We start from the raw sequence: 17,853 nt of genomic DNA on the forward strand, positions 1-17,853 counted from the left end.
CATATCAATGAAAGAATAGAAGAAGAGATAGAGGAGTAGAAGAAAGGTATAGGAGATATAGGAGAGCAATAGGACAGGGGATGGAAGGCACTCTAGTGCACTTGTACTCGCCCCTTACTGACCTCTTAGGAATCTGGATAGGTCAACCGTAGATAATCTAAGGGTAAAGTGTTGGGGGTTTGGGGATGACACTATGGAGTCCGGTAATGAGTTCCACGCTTCGACAACTCGGTTACTGAAGTCATATTTTTTACAGTCAAGTTTGGAGCGGTTAATATTAAGTTTAAATCTGTTGTGTGCTCTTGTGTTGTTGTGGTTGAAGCTGAAGCTGAAGTAGTCGCCGATAGGCAGGACGTTGCAGCATATGATCTTGTGGGCAATACTTAGATCTTGTTTAAGGCATCTTAGTTCTAAACTTTCTAGGCCCAGGATTGAAAGTCTAGTCTCATAGGGTATTCTATTTCGAGTGGAGGAGTGAAGGGCTCTTCTGGTGAAGTATCTTTGGACATTTTCAAGGGTGTTAATGTCTGAGATGTGATATGGGTTCCAAACAGATGAGCTGTATTCGAGGATGGGTCTGGCAAAAGTTTTGTAAGCTCTGGTAAGTAGTGTGAGATTGCCAGAGCAGAAGCTACGTAGGATTAGGTTTACAACTCTTGAAACCTTCTTGGCTATATTGTTGCAGTGGGCTTTGGCACTTAAATCTTTTGTTATTAGTATACCAAGGTCTTTAACCGAGTGGGGATTATCTGTGATAATTTGATTATTCAGTTCGTATTTGGAGTTCAGATTCTTCTTCCCAATGTGTAGGTTGTTTTTTTAAAAACTTCTCAGTTTAAACAACAGGCCTGGATTTTCCTACAGGTCTTCGATCTCAGAACCTTGTTTAGCTTTTTGGGATTAGCCAAATTTGGCCTTTTAACATGAGGATTAAGCACAGCAAATTTCCCAAGCAGGAAAGAATGAGGAGTAAAAATCAAAAGCAAAAGATGCTGAACTGGGCATCAGAACAGACAGGAAATCGGATGAAAAGCCAGATTAATCTCTTTGTCGGTGGGAGAGAAAGATATGACCGGGACTGGGAAGTTGGGAGTGAAAAGGTAGGAAGCACGGCAAAGCAGATGTGCAGAGAAGGGGGACGAACCGGCCAAGATAGATAATAAGGGCCCACAGAGTGGGCCTTCTCCAGGTCCCGTCAACAAAACAATGTCGTTTGGCGGGGCCCAGGGGAAGAGCCTTCTCTGTGGCGGCCCCGACCCTCTGGAACCAACTCCCCCCAGAGATTAGAATTGCCCCCACCCTCCTCGCCTTTCGCAAGCTCCTAAAAACCCACCTCTGCCGTCAGGCATGGGGGAATTGAGATATTCTTTTCCCCTAAGCCTTTACAATTTATGCATGGTATGATTGTTTGTATGTATGTTTGGTTTTAGAATTAAGGGTTTTTTAGCTGTTTTGTATTGGATTTACATGCTGTTTTTATTCTGTTGTTAGCCGCCCCGAGTCTGTGGAGAGGGGCGGCATACAAATCCAATAAATAATAATAATAATAATAAAAAGGGGCGGCATACAAATCCAATAAATTATTATTATTATTATTATTATTAAGACCACTTTGGCAGATAATAAGAACATAACACCAGCCCAAAGTTCATTTGCTTATTCCGACAAAGGCAATAATACTTTTGTCACTGTTCGCAGGCATAAAAAGAAATATATGACTGTGTTTGCAGGCTGTCCATGATCTCAGGTCAGGAAGGAACATGAAACAGCTGTAAAACTATTTTTTTGGCATTCGGCCTGCATACTTTCAGCGAAGGAGTTCTGAAGCAGGGCAGTGAAATGTCAAAAACACGATGTTGTGTGTGTGCTCAGCTGAAATGCAACTACTATTTTGGCTTGTTAATTACTTCAAAGCAAAAATGCAAAGCATCAAGTGGCGAATGAAGTTTAGATTAAAGAATGGATTGAATTTTAGGAATTCAATCCCCCTCAAAGTGCTAATTATTCTCAGTCTGCTGTCCTTAGATTTGTTGGATTACAAAGTCTATACTTTCCAGCTAAAGTACCACTGTGGCTAGCTAGGATGGGAGGCGTACCGTATTTTGCAGAGTATAAGATGCACCCCTCCCTAAAAGGGGCTGAAAATTTGGGTACGTCTTATACTCTGAATTTAGCTTTTTTCAAAGCTTTTTTTTGCAGCTCTAACATGATGCTAGCAATTTTCCTGGCTTGCAGGCTATTTTTTCATTGCTACTCCAAAGTTTTTTCCCAGGCTTGTTTTCATTGCTTTTCCATCTGAAAATGGTTTTTTCCCCAGCCCTAACGAGGGGATAAAATGATGTGCCGAGGCTGACCAGACTAAGGATGCTAGCCAGATGATTACCTGTTAGGCAGATTCCCCCCGCCCCCCATTTTCCTCCCCCAAAACTAAGGTGTGTCTTATACGCTGGTACAACTTATACTCCGAAAAATACGGTAGTTCTACATGTGTGCAGCCTGCCTGATTAGGGAAAGGTGTCACCAAATTTGGGTTCGTTCCAATTGACAACTGTCCCTGAAAGCACATCAATTTTGACAAACAGGCCTTTTAAAAAACAAATTGCTTTCTCAGTGTATTTTTGCAATTTTAATTCAGGATGGCTCAGAGTTTTCCAGTTCCATCAGTCCTTCTTGCTGAAATGCATATTTAGTTTCCAGACATATGTCAACGCAATATGTACTTCATCTCAAACCACACATTTCTAGATATGTTTTTTCCTAAAAAGGTGATGCAGTATGAACGATAGAGTTCATACTATAGAGCAGTGATTCTCAACCTGGAGGTTGGGACCCCTTTGGGGGGGGTCGAATGACCATTCACAGGGGTCCTCTAAGACCATGGAAAAAGACAAATTTCCCATGGTGTTAGGAATTAAAACTTCTATTCTGGCGCCTTGGAACATATGTTTACCATCCGACCTATCAGGCGTTTACAGTGGGGGCAGTGATGGGCTCCTATGGGAACGGTCAGGAACGCAGTTCCAGGAGCAAAATTTGGAGCTCCACCCCAGAGCACCCAATTTGCACTGAAAGATGTTGAAACAAAATGCATAAGCCATGCCCACAGTGTGGTAGTAAAAATTTTGGTAGCCCATCACTGAGTGGGGGTGTCCCTGTGACCTTCCTGCCAATCAGCTGAAAGCTCTGTTGGGAGAATTGGCACTAGACCTACGGTTGAGGGTCACCACAACATGAGGAACTGTATTAAGGTGTCGCGGCATTAGAAAGGTTGAGAACCACTATAGAATAAGGGACTAACTAAAGTAATTGGTCATAAAATAATTTTCCGGTGGAAATAGCTAGGACTGTGTAGCCTAGTGATTAGGTGGATTGGCAGCAGAGAGACCCCGATTCAAAGCTGATATGGAGCTTTGAATTGGTTACCACAGCCTACCTCACAGGGATGTTGTGTTGGGGAAAAATAGGATGAGATAACACTATATACAGTGGTACCTCTACCTAAGAACACCTCTGCTTACAAACTTTTCTAGATAAGAACCGGGTGTTCAAGATTTTTTTTGCCTCTTCTCAAGAACATTTTCCACTTACAAACCCGAGCCTCTGAAACTATAACCGGAAAAGGCAGGGAGAAGCCTCCGTGTGGCCTCTCTAGGAATCTCCTGGGAGGAAACAGGGCCGGAAAAGGCAGGGAGAAGCCTCTGTGGGGCCTCTCTAGGAATCTCCTGGGAGGAAACAGGGCTGGAAAAGGCGGGGAGAAGCCTCCGTGGGGCCTCTCTAGGAATCTCCTGGGTGGAAACAGGGCCGGAAAAGGCGGGGAGAAGCCATATGGGGCCTTTCTAGGAATTTCCTGGGAGGACCCTCCCAGTGGTTTCCCCAATCGCATCCATTATTTGCTTTTACATTGATTCCTATGGGAAAAACTGCTTTTTTTTTACAAACTTTTCTCCTTAAGAACCTGGTCATGGAACGAATTAAGTTCGTAAGTAGAGGTACCACTGTACTTTGATTTCCATAAGAAAAACAAGATATAGATGTAAAAGAGTAATAAATAAATGCATGTTACATTTGCCTGGAAACTATGGGGCCTACAGCCATCTCCCTGCTTGTTCCTATTGATTAAAATGTCCTATTAGAGCCGGACACCCAACAGAGCAGAAAGGAGACAAATCCATCACCCTGGTCGAAGCTTTTCTTTGAGCCCCGAGCACAAAACAGATCAAACTGTAGAGCCCATGCAGAGGTTTTCCAGTTCAGGATAGCTGTGATACAGCTAATGGGTGACATGACGTTAGTTAAAACAACATTTATCAAGGGCAGATCCAGGGCAGTTCTCTTCATCCTCCTGGCCATTCTTGCTTTGACCTTGCAGAAATGGAGGACGTGTGTCATTTCAGGCTGTTGCCAAGGCAAAAATCCAGGCCAACCAAATGCAAAAAGGAACAACACATTTGGCCTTTTTTAATAGCTTTTCAGGGGGTGAAGTGGTAAATGGAGGATAAAACATGACCTTCGTCCTGAGCTTTAGGCATAGGACTTATGTATCTTGTTAAATTTATATGCTGTCCATCTCAACTATCAAACAACTGTGGAGTAAGGTGCAGCAGGATAGGATAGTGCACGGCTCAGAATCACTTCTGTGAGATGGACAGTTGTATAAATGAAAGGGAAATGCAATCCTAACTTGGGGATTTGTGGATTAGATTTGTTGTTATAGGAATGGTTAGTATTTATTAAGTGCTTCGTGTAAAATATGGAAGCCTTAATTTTATTTTGTATTCTAGTCTGCTGAAAAAAGTTAGAAGTCAAAGCTTTTTTTTCTCTTTTGACCTCCCCCCCCCATTTCTCCACTATTTTTATTTTCATTTATATTTTAGATTATGAGACTCTTAACTTAAAAAATAATTGAGAGGTGGGGTAGCTGTTTCATCTCAGCCTCAGATGGAAAACTTTTTTAAAAATGGGTTCATCTCTCTCTATATATAAATCTAGCACAAAAATCATTCAGTTGGAGTGAGGGGACAGAAATTGATTGTTGGAAAATTTGGGAACCAACAACTTTAAAGAACTTTATGGAAACTCATAAGGCTGTCTTTAGCTGTTCTGGAATTAAAATCCCTTTAAACAGACCACAAACTTTGATCGTTTTGCTATGAGTACCATCTGATGAGCTTCACCTACGTTTGATCAGTCTTGCAGTCAGGTGCCTTCTAGGAATGGAATCATCCAACCATCTATTGATAATTTTAGGATGATGTAGGTACCTTTCCCTCCCTTGGAATCTTCTAGTCCAAACCCCTGCTTAGGCAGGAAACCCTACACCACCACCAAGACAAATAGACACAAGAACAGTTTTTCCCCAAACGTCATCACTCTGCTAAACGAATAATTCCCTCAATACTGTCAAACTATTCACTAAGGCTGCATTACTATTACTATTAGTCTTCTCATCATTCCTATCAGCCATCTCCTCCCACTTATGACTGTATGACTGTAACTTGTTGCTTGTATCCTTACCCTAATAATGTTTCCTGATTGCTTATTCGTTCCCTTTGACAATCATTAAGTATTGGATCTCATGATTCTTGACAAATGTATCTTTTCTTTTATGTACACTGAGAGCATATGCACCAAAGACAAACTCCTTGTGTCCAATCACACTTGGCCAATAAAGAATTCAATTCAATTCAATTCAATTGGATTCAATTCTATTCTATTGTAGTGCTGCAGAGGAGGCAAGGGGTAAGACTATTTTTAGACTTGCAAGATTCTGTCCACCTTAACTTTACAATAAAATAGATTTAGCTCATCTGGCTGTGATTCCTATCTGGTTCACCCCGCGAGGTCAACACTCAAGGACTCTTCGCACTTCATGACAGCAACACTCAAATATTCTTTGGACTTCATTGCCATGTCTCCATGAAGGTGCTGCTAGCAAGCTATTTAATGACTGCAGATAGATTCACTTACAATTCCAAAAGCATCTTTTTTTTTTTTTTAAAGGTAAATCAAGCCCTGGTAAGGAAAATTTTCCTGACAATAAAATCTACAGTGTACAACAATGGGAATCCATCTACGGATCTCTCCATCTCTTGGATTGTTGGTTTTCTGGAAGGGGCTGGAGAGACACCAGACATGGATGATTTAAATGACACTCCTGCATATTGCAAAATGTTGGACCAGTTCCTTCAAGAGGAATGAGGAATATGTTCCATGTCCCACATGAGCTTCTATGACTTTGTGATAGAACTTGTCCAGGTTCTGCTGCTTGAATGTTTGAATGTTCATCTACATGAAAAAAATAACTTCTTCTGGGATACGTTTTTCGTGGCAAAGTAGAATATTATATTGGTCATTTAAATTTAAGGAGCTCCTTCTATAATCAGTTAGGTTTTTCTTCCCGTGTAAGTTTCAGAGAGAGAGTGTGTGTGTGTTTCTGTCGAACAGGCAGACTCCCCAGGTTCAAATCCCGGTAAGGGTATAGCTAGCTGATGAGAGCAAAATAGCTTTAAAAAGATCTATACTAGTCTCCCTTTCCTTTCATTATCAGCAAAAATATTACACACACACACACATACAAAAATAAATAAATAAAAAAAATAGGGATATATTAGTTCTGCCCTAGTCAGTTCCATTTTGAATGTTGCGTTTGGTGCCAGATTACAAACAGGATGTCTGTCTGTCTGTCTATCTATCATTCATCTTTATCTATCTATCTATCTATCTATCTATCTATCTATCTATCTATCTATCTATCTATCTTTCTTTCATTCATCTTTATCTATCTATCTATCTTTCATTCATCTTTATCTATCTATCTATCTATCTATCTATCTATCTATCATTCATCTTTATCTATCTATCTATCTATCTATCTATCTATCTATCTATCTATCTTTCATTCATCTTTATCTATCTATCTATCTATCATTCATCTTTATCTATCTATCTATCTATCATTCATCTTTATCTATCTATCTATCTATCTATCTATCTATCTATCTATCTATCTATCTATCTCTTGTTACAGACAGAGACAGATAGATAAGATAGAAGCAAGCATCAAGCAGCGTAATGCAGCAAGTCTCCTCTGGTTTCGCGAAGGAACCAACTACCAATGCCTCGAGGCAGAGATTCCTAGTGGGTTCCTTCTTGGCGAAAGCAGGCAAAGCAGCATGCGGTTAGGGCCAGCCCAGAGTGGCCGGGGTGCGCGTAGGCAGTGAGACCCAAAAAAGTCCCCAAGTCTGAGCCAAGACATGGGGACTGAACCTACCTGCTTTCATCATGCTGCTGCCCTGGCCTTCCACCATTTTTATGGGGCTGTTGGAGATTTTGTTGTCTGCTTCAGGAAGGGGAGAAAAGGGAAATCAAAACTTGAAAGGTCAAACACAGTCATCTTCCCCAGATCTCTTTCTGCCTCTGCATCCTCTCCTGTCCACCTTTTCTTTCCTTCAAATAAAGGTTTGTTTCTTTTATTTAGGGCACTTTAGGGCACTCCCTAAAGCTCACAGGTAAGAAAATGAGGACAAATCAAGGGAAATATTTCTTCACCCAGAGGGTTGTTGGTTTATGGAATACACTTCCACAAGAGGTCGGGACAGCTGTCAGCCTGGATAGCTTCAAGGCAGGATTAGACAGATTCATGGATGCCAAGTGTATCATGGCATCAGACCAGAATATCTCCGAGACTGCCTTCTGCTGCACGAATCCCAGCGACCGATTAGGTCCCACAGAGTGGGCCTTCTCCGGGTCCCGTCAACTAAACAATGTCAGTTGGCGGGGCCCAGGGGAAGAGCCTTCTCTGTGGCGGCCCCGACTCTCTGGAACCAGCTCCCCCCAGAGATTAGAACTGCCCCCACCCTCCTTGCCTTTCGCAAACTCCTTAAAACCCACCTTTGTCGTCAGGCATGGGGGAACTGAGATATCTCCCCCGGGCCTATATAATTTATGTATGGTATGTTTGTAGATATGTCTGCTTAAAAATGGGTTTTTTTTAAACTATTTTAAATTTTATTAGATTTGTCAGGAACTGTTTTTATTGTGTTGTGAGCCGCCCCAAGTCTACGGAGAGGGGCGGCATACAAATCTAATCTAATCTAATCTAATCTAATCAATCAATCAATCAATCAATCAATCAATAAGTGGGTTATTGAAACGGATGTCCAAGTGCCGCCTCTATGTTGGTTGAGGCAGGCAGGATTCCCTTGGGTCCCATTTGCTGGGGGTCAAGGGAAAGGGAGGGTCTTGCCTTCTCTTTCTGCTCAAGATCCCCATGGACAATTGGTGGGCCATTGTGTGACACAGAATGCTGGACTCGATAGGCTTTGGCCCAATTCAGCATGGCTCTTCTTATGGGTTAATCTTCACCCGAAGCACAGCTGATCAGCTCCTCAACTGTGTGTCGGGCTTAATACACTGTCTGAGCATGTGCGGAAGTGAAGTTGCTTGTGGGAAATGCCAGCAGAGCAAAAACACATGCGCAAAACATCGCGATACAAACCAGTGGCAAAGGTAAGTGGAACCCACCGCTGCAAACAGTCTGTTTGGGATAGTGCCATCCCATCCAAGACCAGAGATGGCAATTCTCCCTGAGCCAACGAACCCAAAACCCAGAGACAGGGTTTAGTTTTGTTCTTCTAGCCATCTTTTATTTTTCTCTTTGTTACTCTATTTTTTTAAAATTGTTTTCCCTATTATTATTATTTTACTGCCAAGTGCCCAGTTGTTGCAGTCAGGAGATAGATAACTTTCATAAATAAATAAAGATGCCAAACTCGTAACTGGATGCAATGGCTGTAAGTGTGAAAAATGGTTACAAATCACTTTTTTTCCACTACTGAACCACTCAAGAAATTGTTGTAACTCAAGGGCTCCCTGTATATTTTTCTTCTGCATCTGGTGCTTCCCCTACAACTTCTGCATTCCTTCTTTATGTATGTTTCTACTTAAATAAGGTTTAAATAAGGGTTAAATAGGGTCCAGGAGGGAAGTGTTTTTAATAGGAAAGTGAACACAAGAACAAGGGGACACAATCTGAAGTTAGTTGGGGGAAAGATCAAAAGCAACATGAGAAAATATTATTTGACTGAAAGAGTAGTAGATCCTTGGAACAAACTTCCAGCAGATGTGGTTGGCAAATCCACAGTAACTGAATTTAAACATGCCTGGGATAAACATAGATCCATCCTAAGATAAAATACAGGAAATAGTATAAGGGCAGACTAGATGGACCATAAAGTCTTTTTCTGCCGTCAGTTGTCTATGTTTCTATGTTTCTACTTTGAGTAGACATGAGGATGATGATGGTAATGATGATGATGGACTCTTTTGAAAAGGGATGAATCCCTTACTGATTCCTGCACAATTTCTTGCATAAGCAAGAAAAGGCAGCTCTAAAATAGGGGGGCTCAAAAAAGTGAACTATCATAACCACACAAATGAAGCACTGTCCCTGTTTTACGTATATCGTGCCTGCCCCCCTGCAGATAACCTTGAGCTGCTAGTTACTGTTTCTAAAATCCAAATTCAAGACATTTTTCTTTCAAAAGGCGGCAGGTGTAGTCTGTGTCGGCACCTACCTTTGGCTGAGCCCAGAGGAGTCTGTGGGAAGAAGAGACATACAGGTGGGTTACCAAAATAGAACAAGGGAAGAAATGTTTCTTTGCACGTTTGTTCTCGGCTTCTGCGTGGCATTCTAGATAGATGCAGACGCTTTCAAAGGCTTCCCTATTACACAGCATCATCTCACTGCATTTTTAAAATAAGACACTTTCAGAAACATGAGAGCCGAGTCAGTTCTTGCTCTGGATGGTATTGCATGATGGGCTAAGCTAAGACCCGCCCCCCGAGTCTATGGAGAGGGGCGACATACAAATTTAATAAATAAATGAATGAATGAATGAATGAATGAATGAACAAATGAATAAACAAATGAATGAACAAATGAATAAATGAATGAATGAATGAATAAATAAATAAATAAATAAATGAAAAAATAAATAAATAAACAAACAAACAAATGAAAAAACAAATAAATGAATAAATGAATAAACAAACAAATGAATGAATGAACAAACGAATAAATGAACAAACAAACAAATAAATAAACAAACAAACGAATGAATGAACAAACAAATAAATAAATGAATAAAACGAATAAAATAAATAAATAAATGAATGAATGAACAAACGAATAAATAAATAAATGAATAAATAAACAAATGAATAAACAAACAAATAAAACGAAAAAACAAATAGAACAAATAAAATAAATAAATAAATACTAGTGTTTTTCAATTATTTTCTGTTATGCACCCCCCCAGGAAGAATTAAATATTTTGTGTCCCCCCCCCCCCAACTCTCCACCAGGACAAATGTTTGCAATTTTTGGCATGCTTTCACTGAAAAAACTCAAGTGGATTATCAGCGTGATTGGGGCTTAATGTGTTAAATGGATGCCTTAATTTATTTGGCTTCATGCTGTCCACTACCAACATTTTTAGACACAGTAAACATACTGGTCTTTCCTCATCTCCCACCATGGTCACATTGAAGCCAAGCGCTACATAGGCTTCATCATATTTCCTCATCTTAGGTTTCAGGAGACTTAGGTTTGTCTCATTATCTTCGTCTCTCTCCTCCTTTCTTTTCATCCCTGCTAAATACACTGCTCAAAAAAGGGAACACTCAACTAACACATCCTAGATCTCAATGAATGAAATACCGTATTTTTCGCTCCATAAGACGCAGTTTTTTTCCTCCCAAAGTAGGATGAAAAATCAGCGGCGTCTTATGGAGCGAAGCTGCAGGCAGGGGGGGGGGAGGCGCTGGAGCAGAGGGGGGGGCGGCGATATACTCACCAAAAGTGTCCCGCCTCTGTCGCCGCCTCTCCTCTTCCCAACCTTGAAGAGAGCTGCGCCTTTCGGCCTCCGGGAGTGCTGGGCCGGGGGACGCCTCCACCGCGCAGGTTTAGGAGGCGGAGCGGCACCGGAGGAGCATTGGCGGTTCCGAGCCTTTGGGAAGGCTACGGGAATCGCTTCAGGAGGCGGGGAGGTCTCGAAGCACCGTTCACCGTGTCTTCGCCTCCGCGCGCCGCCTCCGCCCGGCCGAAAACAAAACGGCTCCAAAAGTCGGCCGGGCTCCCGGGAGGCGGTGCGCGACTGTTTCCTCTTCGCTGCAGAGCCACACGGAGGCGAAGACACGGTGCCCGGCCACGCTCCGCCTCCCGGGAGACCAGCCGATTTTTGGAGCCGTTTTGTTTTCAGCTGGGCTCCCGGGAGGCGGAGCTTGGCCGGGCACCGTGTCTTCGCCTCCGTGTGGCTCTGCAGCGAAGAGGAAACAGTCGCGCACCACCTCCCGGGAGCCCGGCCGACTTTTGGAGCCGTTTTGTTTTCGGCCGGGCGGAGGCAGCGCGCGGAGGCGAAGACACGGTACCCGGCCACGCTCCGCCTCCCGGGAGCCCAGCCGAAAACAAAACAGCTCCAAAAGTCGGCCGGGGTCCCGGGAGGCGGTGCGCGACTGTTTCCTCTTTGCTGCAGAGCTGTCGGGAAGAGGCGAAGACAACGGCGCCCTCCACTCTCTCTCCCTCTCTCTCTCTCTCTTTTTCTCTCTGTTGCCGGCGTGGTGAACGAGAGAGAAAGAGAGAGAGAAAGAAAGGAGGGGAGAAAGAATGAGAAAGAAAGCGAGAAAGTAAGCAAGAGAGAAAGGCAGGGAAAGAAAGCAAGAGAAAGAGAAAGAGAGGGGGGAAGAAGGGGGAGGGAAAGACATAGAGGGAGGGAAGGAGGGAGAGAGAAAGAACAAAAAAGAGGGAGGAAAGAAGAGAGAAAGGAAGAGGGATGGAGAGAGAGGGAATGAAAGATGAAGGAAGGGAGAGAGAAAGGGGGAGGGAGAGATAGAAAGGAGGGAGAAGGGGGTAGTTAGGGAGAGGGAAAAGGAAGGGCTTGGAGAAAGGCAGGGGGAAAGAAAGATAGAAAGGAAAGAGGGAAGGAGAGATAGAAAGGAAAAATGGAGGGAGGAAAGAGGGAGGGATAGATAGAAAGGAAAGAGGGAGGGAGAGATAGAAAGGAAAGAGGGAAAGATAGAAAGAAAAGAGGGAGGGAGAGATAGAAAGGAAAGTGGGAGGGAGGAAAGAGGGAGGAAGACATAGAAAGGATAGAATTATGGATGCAAGAACTTGCTCATGTGTGATAGCTACTTTTTGGCTCAAAATATTTTTGTTCTATTTTCCTCCTCTAAAATCTAGGTGCGTCTTATCAGCAGGTGCGTCTTATAGAGCGAAAAATACGGTATCCTCATTGAATACTTTGTTCTGTACAAAGCTGAATGTGCACAACAGCAGGTGAAATTGATTGTCAGTCAGTGTTGCTTCCTAAGGGGACAGTTTGATTTCACAGAAGTCCGATTTACTTGGGAGTTATATTGTGTTGTTTAAGTGTTCCCTTTATTCTTTTCAGCAGTGTATTTTTCCATGGTGTCTCTTAAGGGTTTGTTATCTGCACTTCCTATCTCCTGCTGTGTGCTGTGTGCTAATGTTCGGTGCAAAAAAGCCCCCTACTCCTCGTGGCAAAAAAAGCATGTTCCCTGGGGTCATACACCCCCCCCCTCTGGCATTGCTTTACGCCTCCCCAGGGACCCTGCCCCACTATTTGAGAAACACTGGGTTAAGCAAATCCCCTATCCATGAATCAAAACCCGTTGGATACCAGCTTTAGTTAAAACAGGAGCCTGGTTTGCATCTAACAATGTGATTTGCCCGCTAAGTTCTCTTCAATGAACCAGATGTGGCAGGGACGGTCTTTCACCCATCCTTAATATAACCCTGCATGGAGACCGCGATGAGAGAAAGAAGCTGATTCTGACCTTCGGCGTGTGGGGTAGCTTCTCTTCCTTGACCACCACCCTGGTTGTTTCCTCAGCTATGTTCTCTTTGGTGGAAGATGCCGAGATACCATTTTCCAGTTGTTCCAATTCTTTCTCCAACCTAGAGCAGGAAGAGACATGAATTGTCGAACATTGTTTAAAGCCTGCAGAACTGGAATACTACGTGAAGATCACGTGAAGTGTTAATACCACTTTATAAGGCCTTGGTAAGGCCACACTTGGAATACTGCATTTGGTTTTGGTCACCATCCTGCAAAAAGGATGTTGAGACTCTAGAAAGAGTGCAGAGAAGAGCAACAAAGAGGATTCGGGGACTGGAGGCTAAAACAGATGAAGAACGGTTGCAAGAACTGGGCATGGCTAATTTAATTAAAAGAAGGACCAGGGGAGACATGATAGAAACACAGAAACATAGAAACATAGAAGACTGACGGCAGAAAAAGACCTCATGGTCCATCTAGTCTGCCCTTATACTATTTTCTGTATTTTATCTTAGGATGGATATATGTTTATCCCAGGCATGTTTAAATTCAGTTACTGTGGATTTATCTACCACGTCTGCTGGAAGTTTGTTCCAAGGATCTACTACTCTTTCAGTAAAATAATATTTTCTCATGTTGCTTTTGATCTTTCCCCCAACTAACTTCAGATTGTGTCCCCTTGTTCTTGTGTTCACTTTCCTATTAAAAACACGATAAATGATAGCAGTGTTCCAATATTTCTGGGGTTGCCACAAAGAAGAGGGAGTCAGGCTATTCTCCAAAGCACCTGAGAGTAGAACAAGAAGCAATGGGTGGAAACTAAACAAGCAGAGAAGCTACTTAGAACTAAGGAGAAATTTCCTGACAGTTAGAACAATTAATCAGTGGAACAGCTTGCCTCCAGAGGTTGTGAATGCTCCAATACTGGAAGTTTTAAAGAAGATGTTGGATAACTGTTTGTCTGAAGTGGTGTAGGGTTTCCTGCCTAAGCAGGGGGTTGGACTAGAAGACTTCCAAGGTTTATTTATTTTATTTATTTATTTATTAATCAGAATTGTATGCCGCCCCTCTCCGCAGACTCGGGGCGGCTCACAGCAATAATAATACAATGTAAAGAAATCTAATATTTAAGTTAATTTAAAACCCCAATTTAAAAACCAATCATACATACTAACATACCATGCATAAATTTCATAAGCCTAGGGGGAGGGAAAGTCTCAATTCCACCATGCCTGACGACAGAGGTGGGTTTTAAGGAGCTTTAAGTTCCTTCCAACTCTATTGTTGTTCTTGTTGTTGTTATTGTTATTATTATTATTATTATTATTATTATTATTATTATTATTATTATCTAATTGCAGAGGAAGATATCCTGTTTTGCTACACAGATGTGCACAATCATGTGATATAACTTTCTTTCTTCAGGATTAAAAAACTGACTTGCCTGAGCCCTCTAAATAAACTATCAGTTCTCAAATTTAACTCAACATATTATATCATAATCTCGAGCAGGGGTGGGTTCCATTGACCATCGCTGCCGGTTCGCTTCGTGACGTTTCCCTTCATGCAATTTTACATCCACCCATGTTCCATAGCTAGAATCAGCCCAAAACACAGCTGAGGAGCTGATCAGCTGTGCTTTGGCGAAGGAATAAAGGTCGGTATAGACCCGGGGGCAGCAGAACAGGAAAATACTTCCAAAAGAAACAAACACACAAAAAGATGGTGGCGCCCACGGACCGACACCGGTCGATCCAATTCAGCGACGTCACCAGCTGGTCATTACCAGTTCAGCCGATCTGGTCCAAACCGGGAGGAACCCACTCCAACCCACAGGTGTCAAACTCACTGTGTCATGTTGCCGTCACGTGACATTTCTTGATGTTTTTTTTCAATTGCGGAGGGGGGGGTGTGTGTGTTGTAACCTACCATATTTTTCAGAGTATAAGATCACCCTTTTCCTCCCTAAAAGAGGATGAAAATTCAGGTGCGTCTTATACTATGAATGTAGCTTTTTTGGGGGGGTGGGAGTTCCCCCCCAGCCCTAACCAGTTGCTAACTATCTTCCCAGCTCTTACCTTGCAGTTTTTTTCATTGTTACTCTCTGCAAATAATTTTTTCCAAACCCTAAGTCTTTGTAGTTTTTTAAAAAAATTGCTCTACTTGCTCCAAATGTTTCTTTCCAGCCCTAACCAGGTGCTAACAATGTTCCCAGCTCTTACTGGCTTGCAAGCTCTTTCTTTCTTTCTTTCTTTCTTTCTTTCTTTCTTTCTTTCTTTCCTTCTTTTTAAAAATATCTTTGTTATTTACATTTAAAACAACAAGAAGAAAACATAAAAACACAGAGAGAAAAAAACCACCTGAAGATACACAAACAAACAACATAACATAATAAAGCATACTGCTTTATAATATAATTTACATTGGTATCAGAACTTCTAATGAATAACATAAATGCCAGCTCTTTTGCTGGACCTTATTATTTACAGCCTATCCGTGTTTTCTTCCATTTCCTTTCATTGTTACTCTTCCTGAAGAATGTTTTCCAAGCACTAAGTCTTTGCAGGTTTTTTCCCCATTGCTCTACTTGCTCCAAATGTTTCTTTCCAGTCCTAACCAGGTGCTAACAATGTTCCCAGCTCTTACTGGCTTGCAAGCTCTTTCATTGTTACTCTTCGCAAAGAATGTTTTCCAAGTCCTAAGTCTTTGCAGGTTTTTTCCCATTGCTCTACTTGCTCCAAATGTTTCTTTCCAGCCCTAACCAGGTGCTAACAATGTTCCCAGCTCTTACTGGCTTGCAAGCTCTTTCATTGTTACTCTTTGCGAAGAATGTTTTCCAAGTCCTAAGTCTTTGCAGGTTTTTTTCCCATTGCTCTACTTGCTCCAAATGTTTCTTACCAGCCCTAACCAGGTGCTAATGATTTTCCCAGCGCTTACTGGCAAGCCCTTTCATTGTTACTCTCTCTGAATAAGGTTTTTTTTAAAGCCCCAACCAGGGGATAAAATAATGTGCTGAAGCTGACCAGACTAAGGATGATAGTCAGATGAAGACCTGGTAGGCAGATTCTTTCCCCTATTTTCCTCCCCCCAAACTAAGACGTGTCTTATACTCTGAAAAATATAGTAGGCGGCAATTCTTTTTCAGAGACACTATTTAGTCCCAATAATTCAACTTCTCCTGAGTGCTAAATTTGCCACCTAAATTGTAGTTATTTTATTTTATTTTTATTTATTCATTTGTCCAATACACAAAATACATAGGAAGAAAAATAGACATGTAGTAATATATATAAGGGTAAAAGTGAACTTAGAGGGGAGGATATATGAAAGAAAGAGAATATATATGATAAGTGAGAGAAAGGAAAGATAATTGGACAGGGGACGAAAGGCACACCAGTGCACTTATGTACGCCCCTTACTGGCCTCTTAGGAACCTGGAGAGGTCAATCGTGGAGAGTCTAAGGGAGAAATGTTGGGGGTTAGGGGTTGACACAATTGAGTCCGGTAATGAGTTCCACGCTTCGATAACTTGATTGTTGAAATCATATTTTTAACAGTCAAGTTTGGAGCGGTTTTCTTCCTGTTTCCAGTATGTTCTACTAAGTCTTCAGAAATAAGAATTTAAATCAGAGGCCTCAAGCAAATAATAATTTGATAGCCTGGCCCTTGTCTAAATTCTTCCATTCTTTTTCCAACTTCACTGATTTTTGGAGTCTTTAGCTCCTGAGTAGTGACACCAGCACAAATACTCATTCTTTGCGGCACCAGAGCTTCCTCAAGAGCAAAAATAATCAGGCCAAATCAATGGCTTAAAAAACAAGGTTTGCCTGTCCATATCAGATGGATTACATCTTCCTTAGCCAGCATAACTATTGGTTGAAAATCAAGGGAGTTGCCATTTGGGGACGAACGTTGATCTAAACTAGAGACAAGTTTTTGGAAAGTACAAATATGGACTGTTGCTATGCTACGTATGATTACATTTTACTTTATGATTGGTGATGTTTTAGTTTGTTTATTTTGTCTGTTGTCTAGGATTGACTTCCTATTTGGTTTTATATTTGATGCTAATACATCCCTAAGGACCATGTTGGCAAAATCGAAGCACAATAAAATAAATAAAATGAGAAGTGCAAAATTCATTAATGTCACATTTCATCTCAGCCTCCTGCCAAAGAGAGAAGTTGGGATGCCAGAAATCCTGTTTTTCATCTTTTGCAACAACTTAGCAACGTAATTTTGGTTGTTAGGTCTTCTAAGCAAGTTTTGCAGATACGTAAATGTTTAATCCCAGATATTATCAAAGTTCAATATGCCAATCAACATACATGATTAGATCAAGTGATAGGCTTGTTTGAATGAAAAATTCCAAAACTTTCAATGGGCATTGAATAGATGCCAGTACTTTGCAGTTAAGAGAAATTCTCTTAAGAGACTTGAGCAGAATCTACACCGATAGAATTTGTCAAAATGCAATCTCATAGCCAGTAGGCGCATGCTAAATTGTGTAGCACAATGTCAAGTACAGTGGTACCTCTACTTAAGAACTTTTCTAAGTAAGAACTGGGTCTTCAAGATTTTTTTGCCTCTTCTTAAGAACCATTTTCTACTTAGCAACCTGAGCCCGGAAAAATTTCCCAGGAAATTTGAGAGCAGCACGAAGGCCCGGCCAGTTTCCTGCCATTTCTTTTAAAGCCTTAAAGTTTTGGATTTTTTTATTCCCCTCACCTCACCTTCTTCCTTCGGCAGCGACTCTGCTCCTCTTCCTCCTCCTCCTCCCACCCAAATTCCGAGCTTTTATTTCTTTTCTAATGGGTGTGCACACATTATTTGCTTTTACACTGATTCCTATGGGAAAAATTGCTCTACTTACAAACTTTTCTACTTAAGAACCTGGTCACGGAACGAGTTAAGTTCTTAAGCAGAGGTACCCCTGTATTTATAATATCTGTGCTTCACCACGAAACTATATGATGTGGCTTGATAAATTGATATT

The 17,853-nt window shown here is 41.8% G+C and overlaps 1 protein-coding gene across 4 annotated transcripts in view; it reads right to left on the reverse strand.

Moving 5' to 3' along the window:
- Positions 1–17,853, reverse strand: part of PALM (paralemmin) — a 122,828-nt gene that overhangs the window by 13,722 nt on the left and 91,253 nt on the right. For 2 of the 4 annotated variants that reach the window (XM_070747471.1, XM_070747491.1), the window contains exons 5-7: positions 12,856–12,976; positions 9,576–9,597; positions 7,271–7,339 (exon numbers count right to left, since the gene is read on the reverse strand). In XM_070747471.1, the coding sequence (XP_070603572.1) occupies positions 7,271–7,339; positions 9,576–9,597; positions 12,856–12,976 (212 nt within the window). The remainder of the gene's footprint in view (positions 1–7,270; positions 7,340–9,575; positions 9,598–12,855; positions 12,977–17,853) is intronic. The other 2 variants (XM_070747481.1, XM_070747500.1) reach the window with 2 other exon arrangements.

The sequence above is a fragment of the Erythrolamprus reginae genome, chromosome 1 (assembly GCF_031021105.1).
Source record: "Erythrolamprus reginae isolate rEryReg1 chromosome 1, rEryReg1.hap1, whole genome shotgun sequence".
In the NCBI taxonomy this organism is placed as follows: Eukaryota; Metazoa; Chordata; class Lepidosauria; order Squamata; family Dipsadidae; genus Erythrolamprus; species Erythrolamprus reginae.